The sequence below is a fragment of the Borostomias antarcticus genome, assembly GCF_949987555.1.
Source record: "Borostomias antarcticus genome assembly, chromosome: 8".
In the NCBI taxonomy this organism is placed as follows: Eukaryota; Metazoa; Chordata; class Actinopteri; order Stomiiformes; family Stomiidae; genus Borostomias; species Borostomias antarcticus.
In genome coordinates, this window is record NC_140241.1 from 29,114,018 (window position 1) to 29,136,517 (window position 22,500).

General features: G+C 47.4%; 1 protein-coding gene across 1 annotated transcript in view; it reads left to right on the top strand.

Annotated features, from left to right (window-relative positions):
• Positions 1-22,500, top strand: part of pappaa (pregnancy-associated plasma protein A, pappalysin 1a) — a gene marked incomplete at both ends in the record, with an annotated part of 53,047 nt that overhangs the window by 20,245 nt on the left and 10,302 nt on the right. The window contains 5 exons of the mRNA XM_084442590.1: positions 2,456-2,601; positions 2,984-3,277; positions 3,872-4,064; positions 5,120-5,241; positions 16,545-17,046. Coding sequence (XP_084298716.1) covers positions 2,456-2,601; positions 2,984-3,277; positions 3,872-4,064; positions 5,120-5,241; positions 16,545-17,046 — 1,257 coding nt within the window. The remainder of the gene's footprint in view (positions 1-2,455; positions 2,602-2,983; positions 3,278-3,871; positions 4,065-5,119; positions 5,242-16,544; positions 17,047-22,500) is intronic.

Genomic DNA, 22,500 nt, shown 5'->3' on the forward strand with positions numbered 1-22,500 from the left:
CTGGTGTCAGCGGTTGCGTGTAGATAGGATAACCGCATTGTTTGACGTCAGAAATAGCTAGTAAAATGGCAGATGTGGACAAACCCTAAGTATTTCCCACTCGACTCAAAATCGCAGCAAGTGATGTCTCGACAACCCATAAATAGGCCTACACCCTATATCTGTCCTGCGATTTTCATCTACTGTGCATATGACACACTGGACTGACTGTGTATTAAGCCCAATTCACACAAGACACTTTTCTTTTTTATATGCAAGTTAACAACAGTTATTGATAAAAAAAAATAAAAAAAATAATTGATATACAGTAGAAGTTAAAAATACGGCATCATGATCAGCAATTATCTTTCAATAGAAATGCTGACTGATGTTGCTATGTTTTTGCACAGACTTAAACTTGAATTTATCCACAATGAAGATTTGTCACCGAAAACATTCCCAACAGGGTTGTCTCAATGTTGTCTCAAAAATATGATGTAAAATAGAGTTTGACGTGAGTAGGTAGTTTTTCGCCTAGCGTGAATTGACACTGGCTAATGATACCTTCATTCCCTTCGCCTTATACCTCCTCTTGGCACCATTGATTTTATCTGCCACTTCGGCCCCACTTTGGCCCCATGATTTTATCCAGCACTTTTTTATTTGTATTTTTATGTCGTCCTCATTTGTCTGTCGGCGTTTATGGCTGTGTGCTCCACCCCCGCTTCACGTCGCCTCCTCTCTGCCCTCCTCCCTCTCTCCCTCTCGCTCCACTTACGGATCCTCTGCCAGTCTGAAGGCCTCCCATTCCTCACCCCCCCCCCCCCCCCCCACCCAGCTGCACACGCACCTCCTGCCATGTCCCTTCCTCCTCCATACCCCCCCCCCCTCCCCCCCAACACCCATCTCACCTCACATCGCCCCCCCCCCCACTAGTCCCTATGAAATGGGGTGCCTCTCAAATGAATCATCCGTGTAATTATGTAAAATATAGCAGGTCGATTTGCTGCCTTTGCTCCCCAGCACCCCTCCCTGTTATTAATGCCTCCAGGGGGCACTCCAGTCGGTGGTCCATTATGTCTTGGGCGGAGTCAGACAAGAGGAGTCACTTGAGGTGAAGTCCAATAATGCAGCCTGGTCTCACCTGGCAGACGTCAGAATTCGACGTTTGTCCATCGCCTCCGAACGTCATTTCTAGACGGCATCATACAGTTATAAACGTCGGCAGACGACGTGGGATAGGCCTACGTTTTTGATTGGTTGTTCTCAGAGTTTTTGTGGTTAGTGGGCGCGCTCCGCATATCGCAATACGCAATTGCTCAATGCTCGCTGCCCGAGCTCCTCCACGCATATACGTTATTTGCATCATTTGTATGATGCCGTCTAGAAATGACGATTGGAGGCAATGGACAAACGTCGAATTCTGACGTCTGCCGGGTGAGACCAGGTTGCAGCATGATTATGTGTCACCTTGGTTTTCATATTGCTGGTCTGGGGTCTGTGCTACCAGTTCGATATGAATGTATGTGAGTGTGTATAAAATGACTATAGAATTCTGTGTTTTTACTGTTGCTGGTGAGAGGCTGCAGTGGACATCCTGGATGCAAGCTGGTAAGTCTTGTGAGGCTGCACACAAACACATACTGTATATGAACATGGGAGAAATTCAACAAAGTGGATGAAAACCATGCAATGCACTGCCTTATTGATGACTATAATTGCAATAAGGCATATATGCACAAGTTATATGATTCATATAACTTGTATATGATACAATACACAGTAGGCGATTAGCAATACCTGTGACTTTGCCCATTAAACTATAAATCAACGGGCACAAATTAACTTTAGGAATGGCACATTTGCTGCAGATTTTTCACCTTTCCAAGAGTCGACCGAGCGTGTCAGTAGTATTTGCCAGGACCACCGGCTATCCCCTTGGATAAATCCTTCTGACGCAGCAGAAAGGGTATGACAGCTTCACGGTTTGGATTATGTGTTCCCGCACCATATTCCCTGACCATTCCTAGCACAGCATGGGCCAAGCACAGTAAACACACACTGTAATCAGATCTAGTGAAGCAAATCCAGCTACTTGTCTTGTGTTTCCTGACAAAGAAGTTGTGTTGTTGCTTCAGAACTTGTTGGGATCAGCAACGACGTATCTTCCCCAGTGCCTCCTGTAATCTGAGATGTTTTCCACCTGTAATATTGTCGCTTCAGGACTTGTTGTCAGGCCAAATGAAATTTTACTCTTCTGTGCGCCCTTGTTGTAACCCGAAATATGTGCTCTTCCAGGCCTGGAGTGAATCTGGAAGCGTCTTTGGCTGACTTCCGGAACTCGTGAAGTCTTGAAGTGTCTTTGCTCCAGGAAAGAACTATGGTTGTTAGAAATGAACAGACGCTGTTCTTCCATCACCAGCTCAATCTGAGACGGTCTCTCTCTCTCTCTCTCTCTCTCTCTCTCTATCTCCAGGGCCTATTTGGATGTGAAAGAGCTGAAAGAGATCCTTAATCTGGACGGCTCCACTCACCTGAACGTCTTCTTTGCCAACTCATCTGATGAAGATCTTGCGGGAGTCGCCACTTGGCCCTGGGACAAAGAGGCCCTAACACATCTGGGTAAAGGCACACGCGTACACACACATACACACAGGTACACACACACACACACACAGGTCCCCTCCCCACCTTCCTCCCCAGCCCCGTTGTTGATTATGAGTGATTACAGTCCATTCCCTGAGTAATCTCGACCTCCATTTTGACAGGGAGGAAGGTGATAATGACGATATGTGGGTCTATGAATAATGCATTGTCTGAATCCATCTCCAGCTCTCTTGTTTTACATCAGAGGATGAATAGGTGTTTGTGTGGAAGCTTTTTGTGTTCGCACTTTATCGCACATTACATCATAAAGCATGTTTGTGTGTGTGTGTGTGTGTGTGTGTGCGTGTGTATATGTGTGTGTACTAACACTAAAATGCTCCTTACTCTTCATATACAGGTGGAATAGTTCTGAACCCCTCCTTCTATGGCACGTTTGGCCACACCCACACCATGATCCATGAGATTGGCCACAGCCTCGGGCTGTACCACGTGTTCCGGGGGATCTCTGAGATCGAGTCGTGCAATGACGCCTGCTTGGAGACGGAGCCGTCGTTCGAGACGGGGGACCTGTGCGCCGACACCAACCCCACGCCCAAATACAAGCACTGCCGAGACCCCGAGCCGGGCAATGACACTTGCGGCCGTCGCCATTTCACGAGCACGCCATACAACAACTACATGAGCTACGCAGGTGAGATCCAACACACAGGCAGGCATGCATAGTCAAGCACAAGTGTGTCTGCACACACACATCACTGACAATAATTACACACACACCCACACCCACACACATACACTCCTCTCATTCACTCTCAAAGACCCACACCCACACACACACACACATACACTCCTCTCATTCACTCTCACAGACAAAACACAAGTGTGTCTACACACACACATTACTGACAAGAAATTATTACACACACACACACACACCCCTCTCATTCACACCAACAAACAGAGATCACCACATAGGAATTTCCAGCCGTACAGTATCCCATGTGTCACGTATGTGTGCAAACCGAGACAGGTGTGGAATCTTGCAGGGGCGTCAGATAGGAATAACATGGTGAGTATCTGATAGACTCTTGTCGTACAGTGTAGATGTCTTCGCTGCAGAGGTGGACTTGTACACATACTTTCTAGAGGCCCTCTTTCCTAGTTTGTAAAGTGTTTAACAGACCGCCCTATCTCACTACAGTATGTCTAATAAATGAGATCTGGAATTAGTTTATGACATGGGAAAACTCCTGGCGCTGCTAATAATATGTTCTCCTTCCCGAAGATGACGACTGTACAGACTCTTTCACCCTCAACCAAGTGGCCAGGATGCACTGCTACCTTGACCTCATCTACCAAACCTGGCAACCGGATGCCAAACCGCCCCCGGTGCCGATGGCGCCCCAAGTGGTGGAGCAGCAACATGATGCCATCACTCTGGAGTGGTTCCCCCCAATCTCCGGACACTTCTTTGACAGGTGAAATGACCTGGATAGGGTCACATACAGTCATGGAGTCAACGCCGTCTTTGGACCCAAGTCAAATCAACTGATAAGTGCAGGCGTGTGAAAGTGAATAGCATTGGCATTGGCCCTCATTCTGCTTTTGTAGTTAAGGAAAAACAAACAACAAAATGTCTGCCTTTGGGGTGTCGCCTCTATCTAATCTTGTCCTCCGTCCACTTTATGCATGATGTGTGGACTGTTTCTTAGCTGGCTCTTGTAGTGGAGAAGATAAGTGCTACTGTATAGTCTTTCAATTTGTGATACAAGCGTGAAAATTGGCATGAGCAGTCTCCATGGGTCTCTTGATAAGAAAATTGTCCTGGACATTTTGAAATTTCAAGATGGTGGCCATTTTTCAAGATGGCCGCCACCTTAGTGGAGCAGTTAGGCCTAAGTAATCATTTTGTTGGTGATATAAGCATGAAAATTGCCATGAGCCATCTCAAAGGGTCACTTGACAAGAAAATGCTCCCAGACATTTGACATTTCAAGATAGAAGCCATTTTTCAAGATGGTTGCCACCCGCCATGTGGGTCTTTAAATGATAGATTTTCTCATAGAGATTTATTGGGTTCCTCAAAAGACACTGTCATGAGAGGTTGTTTGACTGTGACTTGTCTTGAAATTTAAAATGTCTGGGAGTATTTTCTTGTTAAGTGACCCTTTGAGTCGACTTATGGCAATTGTCATGCTTGTATCACCAACTAATTGATTACTAACTGCTCCACTAAGGTGTCGGCCATCTTGAAAAATGGCCACTATCTTGAAATGTCTAATGTTCAGGATCATTTTATTGTGACCCATGGAGACTGCTCATGCCAATTTTAACGCTTGTATCATCAACTGAAAGATTCTCAGCATAATAAGCTCTTAGTCGCTCGACTACTTTAGCCACTAATTCATTTGTGGCTTTTACTTTAGCCACAAATTAATTTAGACTCTTAACCTTTGTCCAATGTGTACAGGTGCCACTTATATCCGTGGACTGTATCTAAGTTGGTTGCTGTGCCTGTCTGTTGGTTTCCTAGAGAAGTGGGATCAGTGTGTGATAAATGCACCGAGGGTCGGGTCCTCCTCCAGTATGCCTCCAACTCCTCCTCCCCTCGCCCCTGCTCGCCCTCGGGGCACTGGAGCCCCCGCGAGGCAGAAGGTAAGACCGCCCAGTGTCATGATGACCTCATGACTCCTACCTTCTCATTGGTCTGTCTTTCCTCTCACCCCCACGTGTGACTCTCCACTTGAGGTGTCTGTGTAGCCTGTTTGTTGTGATAATTCGGTGAAGTAAGGGTCAAATCATATAAGATATTAATCAATATTCACTGGATGAAAGGTGGGATTTTCAACCGTGTGAATGCACCTAAACTTCATGCAAACCTCTAATTCCCAGCAGTAAACAGCTGCTCTACAGCTTGTGAACTTTGTAAACTGTGGAGATCATACAGTACCATTCCTCCACCTCCACCCCCCGTGGAGTATTGAGCGACTCTAATTAGCATCTGAACAGCAGAACCACCTGGCTAGAACAATGGAACCTTTTCAAAAGAAAAAGCACTCGTGATTGGTTGGCAGGTCTGGCTAGAATTCCATTGAATGAACGTCCACAGCAATTTACAGTGTTGCTTACTGACAAAACCCCCCGTTTTCATGCAGTGATTATAGTAAACACTTTTTATCACAAGTTCATTCATTCTCATCCATCTTCATTCTATCAACATGTCTAGCTAGCTGATAGTATATTCCCCACAATACCCCCAATGGGGCTTTCCTACTTGTAATTTCTGAGTCTCTATCCAAGCATCTACTTGGGGCTCTGCGTCATCTCTCATACATGCAACTGACTCATCTGAGTCAAAGCCCCTGACATGAGCTTAGGGACACCGAGAGGCAAAGTTGATGGAAGGTTCTTATTCCAGACGGACAATTCTGTTAAACCAAAATTCCCAAACGTGAGCTTATATGCCGCTCGCCATGTGGGAAGATCACGTTCATGGCATCGTTTCCCAGTTCCGTCAGGGAATTTGAGGACGATGAATGCTGAAATCAGCAGCATTCCAGAAATAAGACGGGATATTTCTCTCCCTCTCGCTCTTCCAGTGGATTTTCGGAACAACTGTAGAGGGAGCAACATTAGGGAGGTGGAATTTGGGCTTTAAAAATAGTCGGCACAGCTGTGCACCTTTGACCGCAGCCTGGTTCTGGCAGCTGCAGTATTAAGCATTGTTTGGAGTGTGTGTGTGTGTGTGTGTGTGTGTGTGTGGGTGGGTGTGTGCGTCATTGTCAGTGTTGGGCAAGCTACTTAATAAAAGTATTCAAGTAAAGTTATTGATTACCTTCTCTAAATATTAATTGGTAATATGTAATTAGATTACTTTACTGATTACACTCTCTGAATAGAAGTCAGATTACTAATTAAATTACTTTTGAGTTACTTTCTAAAACCAGATCATTCCTTACCCGAATCATAGAAGTGCTGATCTAGGATCAGTTTTGCATCTTAGATCATAATAGACACAAGAAAAGCTGATCCTATACCAATCCTTGGGATTTCATAGTTCGCCGGTGCCGCCATAGAGTGAGCAGCACGAAGTTCCGGGGTGTACACATTTCAGGAGACCCCACTCGCAATTCCACCTACCTGTGTGGCGTTCCGGATCCGGTCAGGTTTTCTTCCGTCCTCCACCTGGCTTCAGGAACAAACATTTTGTTTGATATTCTGCAAGGCCGCCAGGGAGTGGGACCTAACTACCCATTTCTTCTACTACTACTTGATGTGTCTCAGATCTGGCATTCGTCAAAAATAGACCTAGTGCCTATCTTTACTAGCCTGGTATGACCATCCCGATCTAGCGAGCTCACTGCTTCACTCCACAATATCGGTCTGGCCTTCGCCCCATAGAGAGCGATTATGTGGGAGGGGATACTTGCCTTGACAGACAAACACCTTAAGCCAATGAGCGTTCAGCAAACGTTTGCCAAATCCAGTCGGAAGAACGGCAAAAACGTCTTTTCCACCAAGAAACTCCGCTAGTGCATACTCTTGTTCTTGTTTAAGTGTTGTGATTAAGTCTATTTCTGCAATAACTGCACTTATAGCTGTGTTTATTCTTTTAACGTTAAAGTTACCACTCGTTGCTTCGGGTGCCGCCATGTTTGTTTAGCAAGCGGCAGGGACACTTACCAATCAGGGGATGCGTGGGGCGGGACAGCAGTTAAAACGCAGTCCCTGATTGGCCCGGTATGGTCTGGATTTTGGCATAATCGCTCTGGAGGAGGCGAAGGCCAGACCGTTCTGCGTTAGTGAAACAGAATGTGAGCTTGCGAGAACGGGATGGTCGTACAAGGCTATATCTTTACTGGAGCAGAGTGGAGTGCCGGTTCTGTTCTGGGACGCTTCTGAAATGTGCCACAGCGCATTCGGTGGAATCCCAATCATTGTCTAGAGTGGCCATGATCAACGCACCACAGCCAGACTCTGGAATTTCAGCTTAACTGTCTGGCATGGGAACTGCAAGGCCTCAGACCTAAAGTCCTTGGATAGTGGACATGGCGGGAAAGATCATCGGTGCTTCTCTTCCCCACCAATCAGGACGTCTACCATGCACAATGCACCTGCAGGGCCACCAGCATCGTAGGGGATCCTGCCCAGCCCTCCAACAGTCTCTTGCTCTCCCACCATCCGGTAGAAGGTACCGGAGTGTCCGTGCCACCTCCGCTAGATGGTGCAACAGCTTATTCGCCCATGACTGTGAGGATCCTCAATGGCCAGAGCTCCCAGAACATCCCAACATCCACCATATGAGCAAATGGACAGCCAAGGTCCCCCAGCCCGACATCAGAAATAATTGTCAACTCGCTACACTCTGTTGAGATCTTCAATCTGACGTTGCTTCCATTCTAACTGATTTCTGTGGGGGGGATTCAATTTTCCCTAACCAATCACTAGAGACCAAGGTACTGTATCTGCTCTAACGAGAACGCAAAAAAACCTCTCCCCTTTGACTTAAACGCCTTAAAGCAGAGTGCTGTTGACTTCAAAGTAATTGTAATCGCCATTGAACAGCCATTGATATCACTCCTTGTTGGGTCCAGCGCACAGCTTGCCAATGCTCGACCATAGCAACAACGGCGTTAGACCCGCCCCTAGTGCTGATTGGCTAATTGTTAGTCCACCATGGCACTCATCGGACCGATCACTTTTTACTCAGAGAAACCGTCGTTTCATGTACAGTGGCAACACTTGACCAAGAATCAGTCGACTTTGGTGGATTTGGTGGATTCGAATGCCTGGACCCAGGCTAAAGGTCCCCTGGAACCATCCCAGCATCCACCACATAAACAAATGGACTGCACATGGCACGTACATGACGATGGTCACTTTACAATTCGCTGTAGTACACACATGTTTGCAAACACTCCCCCAAACATAGTTAAACATGCTGTATAATTGTGTTTGTACTAGATCTGTGATTTATATCTTCTTTATTTTTATATTTGTACTTTTATTTATATTACTCTGTGCTCTGTGCCTGTGACTAGACAGTATGTCTTCTGTGTTCAACTGTAGCCTGAGATAAATCATGTTTTTAGTTCCCTCCGTGTGTGTCGTGCATATGTGGAATGACAATAAAGCTTGACTGACTCGACTTGACTTGACTTTGGGGGTCAGGAGTGAGCCTTTGGGGGTCAGGAGTGAGCCAAAGTCGAGAGAATCCGCCGAGATGTGATTAGCTTGGCAAGTGTCAGACAGCACATGGCTAATAATGAACTCAGTGACTCACTGGGCTCAGGATCAGAGAGGGAGCTGGAATGGTGTGTGTGTGTGTGTGTGTGTGTGTATTGCATGCGCGTCCGTGTGTGTATGTGTGCGTGCAGGATCGTGTGTGTGCGTGTGTGTGTGCATGATGTGTATGTGCGCGCAGTCACATGACTCTCTGTGCACACAGGCTACAGTGTCTGTGAGTGAGTGTGTGAGTGTGTGTGTGTGTGTGTGAGAGAGAGAGAGAGAGAGAGGCATGCCTGGGCTTGTCTACGCCGCCGTTTGTAAACTCCTGTCTGTTTTCCCTCTTGGAAGGGCTCTCCTTAGCGAGCAGCAGCCTCCCTCTCCCCTCTCCTCTCTCTCTCTGTTTATCCTGGCCGAGCAAGTCCACCATACTGCCCCAACAGCTGCTCTGGCTTGTGTGTGTGTGTGTGTGTGTGTGTGTGTGTGTGTGTGTGTGTGTGTGTGTGTGAGAGTGCATATGTGTGTGTGTGTGTGTGTGTGTGTGTGAGAGAGTGTGTGTGTGAGAGTGTGTGTGTGTGTGTGTGTGTGTGTGTGTGTGTGTGTGTGTGTGTGAGAGAGTGAGAGTGTGTGTGCGCATGTGTGTGTGTGAGTGTGCACCTGTGTTCTGTCGGCAGCAGTGGCAGCTTACGACGGTCACATAAACACCACCCACAGGGGGCTTCCCATCGCCATACCAACAATAAGCTTTCAGTGTGTGTGTGTGTGTGTGTGTGTGTGTGTGTGTGTACGGGGTTATGCGATGGCATATGTTGGTATGGTATTTCTATGTGGTTGAATAGGTGGTTGTGTGTTTTGAATGTGGGTCGCCTTATGTTTGCGTGTGTGCGTGTGTGCGTGCGTGCGTGTGTGTGGGTGGGCATGCCCGGGCATGCGTGAGCATATACGCAGGCATGTTCGGGCATGTGTGTGCGCACGCGTGAGTGTGTGTGTGTGTACGCGCTACAGTACACGCTGTAACACACCCAACACCTGTTTAGTTTGGGGGCTTGTGGCTCGTGTCCTCACACCACTTCTGTTGGGGAACACAAGGCACAGTCGGGGAAAGTTGGAGCACCCATCGTAAATCTGTGCGCCCCAGGGAAATACAGTGGTGGGGGAAAACAGCAGATTAGGAAAACATGTGGATTGGACTAAGCATGTGGAAAACACCCCGGATAGTTGCGAGAATTGCAAGTGGTTAGTGACATTCACAAGGAAGGATGTGTAGTGTAGTGTGTGTGTGTGTGTGTGTGTGCGTGTGTGTTTTTATGTCCTGAACCTTAGTACAGTGCGTACCACGCTGTGCACATGTGCATGCATTATGCTTATAGCATCTTCTCCCCATGTGCCTCGCTAACGGAATGCGAATGCGTGCATCTATGTGTGTGTGTGTGTCTGTCTGTCTGTCTGTCTGTTGCCTTGAACCCACTGCCAAGTGTTCATCTCTGACCCGGCAGGGCCCAGATGTAAGGCCACGCTCTGCGTTCACTTTTTTTTCCCCCGACTCCTTTCCGCCATTTCAAAGCGACACGATGTCAAGCGCTGGCGGCATGATTGTGCGCGATGCCATGTGTGATCCCGCGCGCTCCGTCCGTCAGCGTATGAGAACGAGGGTTAGCCGTTAGACAGGCTAGGCGGTGCTCCCACCAGGGTTTCCGTTAGCCGTTAATTACCGGTTTTTGTACGGAAAAATCTGTTGAAGTCCGATATATTCAAATATCTCCGGTCATAATGTCCGGACAAAATAATTCCCCTTAATTGTATGAGGCCTACAATAGGCTAAAATAAAATGTCCATATATCATGATTCCTTTAAAATATATAAAAAACGAATAGGCCTATTCATTTTGTTCTCTTAATGTGTAGGCTATTGGCTAGTAGGCCTATGCGATGAAAAAACAACAGCCGTAAGATAACCTATAGGCTAGCGGGCCACCATAGATAAACCTGCCTATAGGCTAGCGGGCCACCATAGATAAACCTGCCTATAGGCTAGCGGGCCACCATAGATAAACCTGCCTATAGGCTAGCGGGCCACCGTAGCAAGCGAGAGGGAGCCTGATCGAGGTACGGAGCTTGAGGTGAAAATGGCGAAAATGCATAGGCCTATTAATATCGAATGGAAAATAGCCTATGCACGTTGTAAGTTCTTACACTTTATTTAAGTAGGCTATATTTATTTTCAAAGAGTTTTGTTCTATTTTAGCCTATCCAATCATTCCAATCAGCGCAGCCGTAGGCCTTAAATTAAAATGTTATGAGAAGCCTACATGTTGCCTAACCTCTTGCACTTTTAAATAAAAATGTTATATATCTAGACATGCATTGTGGCATTTCTTTATTTAGCCCAGCCCGCCTGTCAGTTGTTTCTCAACAGTTATGTCCTCCTCATCCTCATAGCCTACTGCGATGTCCGTAGTTATAATGACGCTGTTTTATTGATAAAAAGGGTAGGCTAAAACTGGAAAGAGAAATGAGTAAACACATATTACTGTCGCGAATCCCAAACCAATTAGCCTACATCCTCAAATCTGATTCAAGCAATTGAAATAAACATTCATGTTCTAGCCTACAGTCGCAATTCAAAGGTGACTATTTTTGTGGCTGTGCAAATACATATAGGCCTAGTGCATGGAATCATGACAGCCTATCACACATTTAATCATACGGATGCGAAATGAGACAATAAATGGCATATATAAGCTACCCAACCGCCAATCACCACGACAAACACCTATAATAGGCCTAATATTATATTATAATATAATGACCGGAATTTCTCCAGTTTGTCCGGAAAAGTCTAATCTTCCGGGACACATTGAACGGTAGCGATGTTCTCTAACGGAAACCCTGGCCCCCACCCGTCAGCAGCGCAGCAGGATGAGGCTGAGGATAACAGAGGCCAAAGGGGTTCAGGCACGCAGAGCTTCGGGTAGAAGGAACAGGTGGTCTGCTCGATCCCGGCCTAACGATTTATGGACGCTGATGGACAGGGAGACATGGAGGGGGATGTATGGACGCCGATGGACAGGGAGACATTTAGGGGGATGGATGGACACTGATGGACAGGGAGACATGTAGGGGGATGTATGGACACTGATGGACAGGGAGACATGTAGGGGGATGTAATCGTGTCCACGCACCCATTCACACGCAGGAGGCGGGCAGGTGTGGGCGGAGTTTCGCTCCGACGCAGACGCTTGCACATACTAGACGCGTGGAACCATCATACACACTCGCGCGCGCACACGCAGACAGACACACACACATACGCACGCACTCATACACACACATTCAGGCGAATATCAATTGTGAAACATGTTACCTCATCTAACGAGGTACTTTTCTGTGTTGACAGTCTTACAACATGACATGAAGAGCATGAAATCTCCATTTTGGAGAGGGATACTGAAAATAGCTCTGGGCTGAGTTTCCCAGAGGCATCGTAGCGCTACGTTCATCGTAAGCTATGGCGTTCATCATAGCGCTACGATGATCGTAGCTACGATGCCTCTGGGAAACTCAGCCCAGAGCTATTTTGAGTATCCCTCTCCAAAATTCTGCCTCAAAATTCCTTGGTAGCACTCCTGTCGACCTCAACACAGTTTCACTGCTGCAGACTTTCCTACCCTGCTCCAAGCTTTAAACATCGTAATGGCATCCCTCGCTTCTCCCGCTTGGCTCTTCGAACTTTTATGGAAGAGGGCGAATCAACAGCGGGGTGCTAGAACATTCCACCACCGTGTTCTGGTTAATTTCTTTGTATAATGTCACAGGAATTCCCTCCAATATCCTATAAAAAGAGTTGCACTATATAAGGATCCTCAAGCCAAGACGAGGAACATTTCTCCCCCCCCCTCTATGAAGATCCTGACTCCAGGTCAGTGAGGTCGATCTGGTGAAGATGGTGGGATGAGCGATGAGGAGCACGCCGGGGGAAATATTTGGAAACTCCCACCGAGACAGGAATGTCTCATTCTGCCACCTCCCCGGTACTGTCTGCTATGCTCATCACCGCTGTCATCTCATCAGTCACCCCTCAGAACCCCTCAGAACCGTTACACCTACTCAACCCGCTCCGCCTGCGGCGAGACTGACGGATCGACTGTGAGAAGCGTGCCGCCTGCCAAGCGGAAAGACCCGGAGATGGACGGCCATGACAGATATACTTGGGAATTAACGGGGTTAAGATGACGTGATGGTGGATGACGTGCTGTCGAGGGACAAAAACTAGAATGCCAGAGATTTATTTCCATCGTGGGTCCTCTCATGCCCTCTGGACGGAGGTCATGGCCGAAATTCAAGCAGTCTGACGCAGTGGCAGCAGACACAGAAGTCGAGGACAGTGTCCGCCACTCTGCTCGGAGTGTGTGGGTGTACAGTATGTGTGTGGCTACTAGTGTGTGGGTACCGTATTGTGTGTGTGTGTGTGTGTGCGCATTCACATACGTGTATGAGAGAATGAGTCATTGAGAATTAGCCCATCCCTTTTCTTAAAAAGCACAGAGCACGCCAAGACATATCCATCCATCAATGGTTCAGTCCATTCCATCCCCTTTCCCAGCCTCCCACAACCCCACTGACTCACACATGGAGCCGGAGGGCTTGAGCGCAGACACAACGGCCTTCATTCAGACCACTGCAATTAAGCTGGAATTCCTCCCAGTGTCCTCGGCCCCTTTCCTAGAACAAGTGTTTTCCTAGACAGCCTAATACTCCATCGGGATTAGCCAATCAGCAGAGAAAGCAAGGCTCGTATTCAAAGAGCAGGTTTGGGTGTCTGCTCATCTTGGCTTCCTGACCGCTTCAGAAGCAATTTTAGGTCAAGTACCTCTTGAATAAAGCTGTTTTATATATCGCAGCTGCAGCTCTTTCTGTGTAAAAATTATTTTTGATATTTTACAGATAAAGTATTTTATAGTCATTTTTACCCCATACAATTTATATACACAAGTTTAATTTATATATACAAGTATATTCTACCACACTACTGTAGTTTGGAAGAATATATTTCTATATATAAATCATACTTGTGTATATAAATTAAAATGTATGTAAAGGCCTTTCAACTCTTAGAAATAGCAACTCAACTCAAATGGAGCGATCATTTGACTGTGAGTAGCAAAGGTTACACCTCAACTGCAGGATAGAAAGGTTTAGCAGCATAACAGCCTAAGTCATAGTCGTTTTCAAGATTAATTATGATGACAAATGAATAAGAATACATTTTGAGACACTTTCTCAAATTTAATCGTTGTGACAATTATGATGACAAATGCCCTTTTCAAATTGGACGAATGCAGGGTTTTCTCGCTGTCCCGTGATCGAGGGGCACAGACTGTCATTCTCAGATGTGTTTCACCTGTGTTTGGTGCCATACTGCACAAAAGGGATTCTGAAAAGGAACACAGGAACCTAGTGCGCTCTTCAGACCCTAAACGTGACTTCAGATGTGTTGTGGGAACACGCCAGTGTTGTGTCCAGGAACTGTGTATGACAAGACATTAGGGCCAAGTCATTCTAAAAGTGATCATAATAACAAGTGACCCTGGAGGACTTGGTGTTCACAATACGCTGTTTAAGCTAAGTGAACCACACTGTAATGTAATGTACTGCTTTATAAATGTTCTTAGCCGGTAGACAAACATTGTTGAGAGGGGTCAGGGAAGAATTTCCCTGTTCACAGATTGTATTTATATTATGGGTAGTGCCTATATTTTATTTAGATCAATATAACTTTAAAAGACCACATTCCTGTGATGTGTTATGTAGGTTACAAAAACATGTTTTCATCATTAATTTTCATAAAGTTGATTGTAGACTAATGATGTAATTTATGCAGGTAGGGTAGATAGATGCGCACTATATTGCAACTCTCCTTTTTAAAAGTATAATTTTGCTCTAAGCAGGCTAAACGAGCGCATCGCTAAGGGGCAGCTTACAATGGGTTCAGACCGCCCTTAAGAAAGTATCCCTTAAGTAAGGTGTACCTTAGCTAAGGAGGCTCTGGGAAACAGTGCGCCATCTAAAGGGAGAGCTTACAACGTAGCTTACGACGCACGTAGAGCTACGATGGTTCTGGGAAACGCGGCCCAGGGCGGAGGCAGGATCTCTCGTTTACTTTTTTCACTCAGTCTGCTCTTATAGATTATATATTTTCGTTATTCACTGAAATTCAGACGGTTTTCAATCTATCGATCAAAAGCCTTCTCACCCGAAGTTCGGTTGGATTCAGAGGGGTCAGAGTTCATTTGGAGCATTCACATATGCACGAAAATTCTAGCAAACCGACTTCACTTAAAAAGCCTGAATTGGAAGTGTGATAAGGTTAAAGGTTAAAGTCCCAATGATTGTCACACACCTGAGTGTGTGAAATTTGTTCTGCGCATTTGACCCGCCCTCTCGGGGAGTGGTGAGCAGCAGCGGTGCCGCACTCGGGAATCATTTGGTGATGTAGCCCCCCAATTCCAACCCTTGATACTGAGTGCCAAGCTGGTAGGCAATGGGTACCATTTTAATAGTCTTTGGTATGACTCGGCTGGAGATCGAACTCACAACCTCCCAGTCTCAGGGCGGACACTCTAACCACAAGGCCACTGAGCTGGTTCAGACAACACACAGTACAGTACACAGTTGGCACACGGTATTGAACGATGTGAAGGATGACACCCCGATCCTGTCTCTACTTAAATCGCCAACGTACAGTAGCCTGCCATTAGCAGGAGTTCCAGAGCAGGAGTCCAGCCCATCATAACAGCTGACATTACAAAATATTTTCAGTGGCTGCAGCTCCTTCCCTCACAAACTCAATGAAAAACTCAGCACCGCAGAAAACCAGGGCCACAGTGAGGGAGGAAGGAGGAGAGTGAAAGCAAACTCTTCGAGTATCTCGGTTCCTTGTTTCTCTCTCTGTATTATATTTTTTTTCAACTTACCTCTACACTGGCCACACACACACTTACAATAATAAATGTGTTGAGATAATGTGGCCTGGAACCCAAATTCAGTGCTCACTTGATTAAACACTGGAATTTTGTGTGGTGCCCAGAAATGAGGTTAGCAAATGGGTTTGTCGGTTGCCAGTTTGGAAATGCACAAAAGGAAATTGTGGGAGAACACAGTGTCTGCCGCACGCTGGCTTCTCGAAGAGCTTGATGAATGTTGGTATACGTCACTCGGGATAATAGGAGTTAGCTGTGCGGACTCCAAATATGGCAGGAGCGCGCTTGTTTGAGAGTGTAATGACCGCGATGCAGTGAAAGAACCCTGTTGCGGGGCCTCTCTCGGGAGGAACTCACCTCAGCGTGCCGGAGCTGCAGCAGTCGGGGCCTCTTCTGCTGGTCTCAGTCCTTTAGCGAGGAACTCTGTCACATTATTGCCCTTCTGTGTTCATTCTACCCTGATGCTTCAGAGACAAAAGCCATCTGTCATTTGGGTTTTTTAGATGTGGTCGATGTCACCATACTGTTTGTAAAATGCATTGTGTACCAGCAACACAGTCGATCCAATCTAGCCCTTTCATGTTTGCAATTCTAACAACTATACATACTATTTTGTTTTTGTTTGCAAGTTTACATGTTTGTTTGTGTACTTGCTTGTTATGTCTGGTTCATGTAGTTTATGTCAGTTATGTTGAGTCTGTTGATCTCTTTTTCTATGATACTTACTTTCATCTTTGTTCCTTTTGACCCCCAGGACCCCCAGATGTGGAGCAGGCGTGCGAGCCCAGCGTCCGCACCTGGAGCCCCAACTCGGGCATCGAGCAGGGGGCTGTGGGGCTGTCCGAGTGCCCCCTCCAGGGCTGCATGCTCCAGCTAGAGTTCCCCTACCCGCTGGTGCCCGACTCCCTCACCGTGTGGGTCACCTTCTTTAGCCCCGAGGAAACCGCCCTGCCCGCCATCCACAACATCCTCCTGCTGACGGTCAGCGGCAACAACCTGTCGCTAGGCCCCAGCAACGTCTTCTGCGACACGCCGTTGACCCTGAAGCTGGACGTGGATGAGGAAGTGTACGGGGTCCAGTTCTTCACCATGGAGCAACACCTGGAGATCGACGCCACCCTCCTGGCCTCCAAGCCCGACTGCCCGCTGTGCCAGCACCTCCAGCCGCTACGCCATCGCCTGCTTCGCGACCCGTCGTTTACCCACGCGCCCCACGGCTTACTGTTGAGTGACTCCACCAGGCGATATACAGACAGGTGAGTGGCGGAGTGGTTACCCTGTCTCCAAACAAACTTGCAACAACAGATATGCTCAGCAAGCTCTTCCGGTGTGAACGCTGGACGACGCTACGTGTAGTTGCTGTGCTATTGGTCAATGAGGGGAGTGTGAAGGCAGCGGCGTCAGCTCCACCGCCATAAAGTTCGATTCGGTTCGGAGACAGAATTGATCTGACATGAACCCCGATCTCCTCGTTGACCCCGTCGGGGAGGGAGAGAGGGAAGAAAAAAAGAAAAAAAAACCTCTTATTTTTGCTCAGAGTTGCTCTTGGTCAGGGGGTGAAGTAGAGCCAAAGTTAATATGCTGAGCACTGCAGCTGCAGGCTGATTTAAGCTCAGGCCGTGCCCACCCGCCCGCCCGCCTGCCTGCCTGCCCATGTCCAGAGGGGCAGCTGGTGTGGTCCGCCTGGCCCCGAGCACCGTCTACCCAGCCAGGCACCAAGGATCTGGGCTGTGGGCACCGTATATCTCCCCTCTGGGGATGGACCTCAGGTCACCCCCCCCCCCCCCCCCCCAACACCGCTCTGGATCTCTGGCTCACAGCGCCGAGGAGAGGGGAGTGGGAAAGTGTTTTTTCTCTGTGTAAGGCAATTATATGTCAGTGTTACATTTTAGGTTTAGTACCGTTCAATGTTTTCCAGTTAATCTGCTTTCGGCGTGTGGAACACTGCAGATCAAAAGGTGCTGTCGAGTTATGTAAAGGCATTCAGGAAAATTGTATTTTGATAAGCCACAGGATATTTTTGAATTCCCCTCAGGCATCTTGGTGGACTGCCACCGGCTCTGTGCTTTTGAATCTGCTCGCCGACATTCGTTTCCTGTGTCAAATGTCACCCGTCGCGGGCCACACTTGTTTTTTTTCCATGCTCCGCAAAGACCAAGGGCAAAAGAGGCGGCTTGTTGATGGCATTATCTGCACACGGTGGCGAGAGTTCAGTGCTTTGCTTTGTGTGGAATGTGCTGACTAGATAAAAGTCACGCTCCCCGTGGCGTTTTGCCGTGTGTTGTGCCATCTCACTATCGTGCTGTCAGCAGGGTTCACATGAGAAGGAAAGTAGTTGATAAGAGGCGATAGGCAGAGTATGTCTGTAATGCAAGATAGAGAGAGGGGTATGCATGCATTACATAGTGGCCTAGCAGCATAGCAACAACACCTCACTCACCTTCGATGCTGGCTGAGTCTTCTGTGGATATCTGAGAAGGTTGAGCATTTCCCGGTCTTGGTATGCGATGGTTTCGCAGTAGGTCAGTGACCATGGCGGATCCCCCATGGTTCTGGTGAATTTCTCGGGTTCGCTATGCAGCGGACAGTGGTGGTGGCTAACCCTTTTGTCATATGAGAGCAGTTTGACCTCATTCCCACACTGAAAGGGTCAGGTCAGCTCACAGCAGAGAGCGCAGGGTGAGCTGGAACGTCTTTGACGGGCCGCAATGTAAAAAGACTCTCTATCGACCGCGTGATATCAGAATGACCCAGAACCAAGAGTATCCGTGACAAAGTTAATGGCGCAGGAGCCAAAAGTAGGGCTTACCATTAATCAATAATGTTGTATTAATTGCCATTAGCTTGAATTGTGGAGCCCCGCACTCCCCCCAAAAAAACCTCTCTCTTGCTCTCTCTCTTTCTCTCTCTCTCTCTCTCTCTCTCTCACTCTCACACAAACCACACAAACTGAGATTAGAGAGGGATGACTGGCGAATGTCCGGCCTTGTCATGCTCATAGTCCCGCTGAAAACAGAACCTCTGACAAGCGACGGAAGAACACAGAGGAGGTCGCTAAATGTTTTGCCGGCGGGTCGTCAAGTGGGCGGAAGCGTGTCTTTCTTTCTGACTGCCGCCGCCGCCGCGAGTGTTTGGGTCGACCCGCGGTCGGTTCCGCGGGACAGCTGTGGTTCAGCACACTGACCCCCGCTTTTCGTGCTGATGGTCGGGGGAAAGGAAGGCGGAGGTGAGCTGACCTCCCCGGACACCACCGCCATTCACCTGAGCCGTGGCGCTGAACGCCTCTGGCTCCCCTGCCTCCATCCACGGGTCGGGTGGAAGTCTGGGAGCTTAGGGGTTGGAGGTCAGGGGGGTGGGGGTAAATCATGGGGGGTTCATGGGGGGGAGGGTCACGGGGGAGGGGGGTTGGAGGGGAGAGGAAGGAGAGGTCAAACTTGTTGTGGGTAAATCATCACAGGGTTTGGGGTGTGCTGTGGTGGGTGGAGGAGGGCAAAGAAGAGGTATGAGGGTCGGAGGTGTGTTTGTGTGTGTGTGTGTGTGTGTGTGTGTGTGTGTGTGTGTGTGTGTGAGGGGGGCGGGAGTGCAGGGGTCCGTGACCCCGGCCCTCTGAGACCCCCTGGCCCATGGGCTAATCCTCAGCCTGACCCGGCCCTTCTGACCTGTCAGAGCTTCAAAGCCCACCTCGGCCCCTGACGTGACGGGACCCCCCAACACCGGGGCGGGAGGAGACGGGGGGCAGCGGCTCACCCCCCTCTCCCTCACCCTCTCACCCTCCTCAACCATCCGCCATCCGTCTAGCCTGAGCTCCCCCTCCTCCCGGGACCCCCGCCGCTTGCCCCCCTCCCTCTCTCAACCCCCCCCCCCCTCCCAGCTCCCCTCCTGTCAAGCTCACTGCTGCCAGAGCTCCTTGACAGCCCCACGTCTCCCCCAGAAAAGAAAATGTTGTTTTGCCGTGCCAGAGTCAGAGTTTTTCTCTTGTTTTCTTTCTGCCAGCACAGATCGGGCCTGTGTAATACACTACATCCTTTCTAATTGTGAGAAATACCTTCGTGCTCCAACAGTAATTGTTTTAGATAGCCTCCGTGTGCATGTTTTTTTTTTCTTCTTTTTTTTTATCAGTTGCAGTTTGCAATTTTGCAGATGGCTGCAAATATTTTTCAACCTTTTATGAGGTTTATGAGACCTTTTAATGATGCATTTAAGATTGCATTGGAATTAGTCCATCCTAGAAGCCATTTTGTTGTTATGAATACAACACCTAATTTGATTGGACTGTAGGACCTAATTCACTTAATTTGTTTTTTCATTTGCGTTAAGAATGATGATTTTGGGGAACTGGTCACCAATTTAATTACATTTCTCTATATTCACATGTTCTGCCACCTCTCTCTACCCAAACCCCTACAGTATGCCTACTCTCTTTTATTTCTTCCCCTCAGTCCATCTCTTCGTTACATATTCCCTCCCTCCATCTTCCACAATGCCTCACTGTGCAGGAGTACGCTCCTAAACTCTCCCACCATCTCTCTCTCTCTTTTTCTCTCTCTCTCTCTCCGCGAGGAGCAGCATTAGTGCTGAGCCTTGCGTAATCCCCCTAATATGAACCATATTGATGAGTGGCAGACAGGGGTACAGGAGGAGGCAGGAGTAAGGCCCGCCATGTCTCGGTGTCTGGGTCCACTCACCCCTCAGAATCTCTGCTCCACCACTGGGTCAGACCGGATTTCCCAGGGAGATATTGGGTCGGGTCCAAAAAATGCTGAAAGGGAGTTTGGGGAGGGGGGGGGTCGGGGGTCGTTTGACGTGGAATGTTCCAGAGGGGGTTAACGCTCTTGGTGGGAGGCTGCGGAGGTGATTTGAGGCTTGTTATCCATCTTGCCTTGACCCGTTTGACTGTTAAGCGCAAAATTGTCTATGTCCAAATGTTCAGGTTTGTGGACGTCTCGTGACAGACCCTGCAGGTTGTTGGAAACAGAAGCTCCATTGTATTTCCTTCTTCTGGGAAACGTACACTCTGGCATGTGATGAGTCTTATCCTATACATGATGATACGGTATGCAGTATAATTGTATGTGACTCAGTGTTGCTTTCACCTACAGTATGGCTGCCATTGTTGTCCCCCACCCGGTGAAATCCGAGGGGAGACCTTTTAAAAGTCACTCGTCCACTCATCCCTTCATCCATTCATCCGTCATCCGTACCAGAGCCCACCACTAGGAGTGCTACTGTAGGCGCTGTTCATTTTCCCCATTGCCAGTAAATTTCAGCTTTGTACACAAAAAAACTCTACTGTGTGTCTCAGTACAGGTATAGTCCATTTTACCCAGGGGGCTACTTTGCTTCCTAGCTTGTTTGTTTGAAATGATTCTCATTGGTTAGTGTAGAGGTTAGGTGTATTGTGGGTATACTTATTGTAGTTAAAGTCCTTGTATTTCATAGAATAGATAAGTTGGGTCTAGTTTTTTTTATTTGATAATATTGGCTAGAGTAGACTAGTGATAGTTTTTGGCTAGGGTGTCTGGGTGTTCCTCCGATATCATAGCAGTGAATACACAAGCCCAAGCTGTGCGCGTGCAGTGGTTCTACTAGAACACATTAATCTCTAATATCCATGATGAATTTGCGTGACTATTTGTGTGTTTGTGTTTGTGGGCCTTGTGTGCCTGACTGACTGTCTTATCTTCCACACGAAACGGTCAAAGCTCTTCTCTGGTACTTGTTAGAAGTTGTTTTTACCATTTCCAATATATTTTGCTTTGAACACTGAAACTCTGCTTTGTGTTTCAGTAAAAGTGCAGCCTCTTGTACTCAGAGACACGGTATACTTCTCAACTTTTCAGAGTTTAGACATGGAAATGCTTCTGGGTTGTTTCCTAAAATAATCCTTGTTTTACATGTTAGGATTCTCTATGTGTGTCATATTCATTCAAATAGAAATTCCACGTTTCAACTCCATCATTGCCAAGTCCAAAGGAGCATCATGGGTGGGGGACGACATGTTTACTGTGCACTTGTTTTCATATAAAATGCTAAAATATCAAACTATAAATGCAGTAATCTCTGTATGTCTGTCTGTCTGTCTGTCTGTTTGTCTGTTTGTCTCACGATTATCTTGAGAACCCAGCACTGTATAAAGTTGATATGTGGCTGGTGTATCGCTCAGGATCCCAGGAAGTGCAGTGTCGCATGTGAAGTTGTTTGGATCACCGATACTCAAGAAAAAAAATAAAAATCCACCCGTTTTGGCCCGTTCCGAGCAGGCACATATTCAATGGGCACTAGGACCCTGCAAGCAGGGAGCTTCCTTTGAACAAAAGACCAAGATGGCTGCATCCTGAGGATGGCACAGCTGAAAGATCTCACGTGACTCTCATAGCTGTACCATCGAGTAGGAAACCAACTTTATCATTATTCAGCCCAGTCACCCATATGACACACACCCACAATCGAACAGTAGCCGCTGAGCATTTTAGCACCTTTTAGAAACCTGAATGTTAGTGGGACCAAAAGGAAAATGTAGTCCTATATTTGGACTAATTTGAACATTTTAATGGGCGAAATATTGAGAAAATAGTGCTGATGCAGGCATGACAGTGAAGAGAATGTGGGTCATAGATTGTTATGTCACTATTCTTCCTTGCTTGCACACTTTATTTTTTTCCTTTCTCTTTTTCTTTTAATAAGCAACATTGCCATCAGGAGTTGCTCCT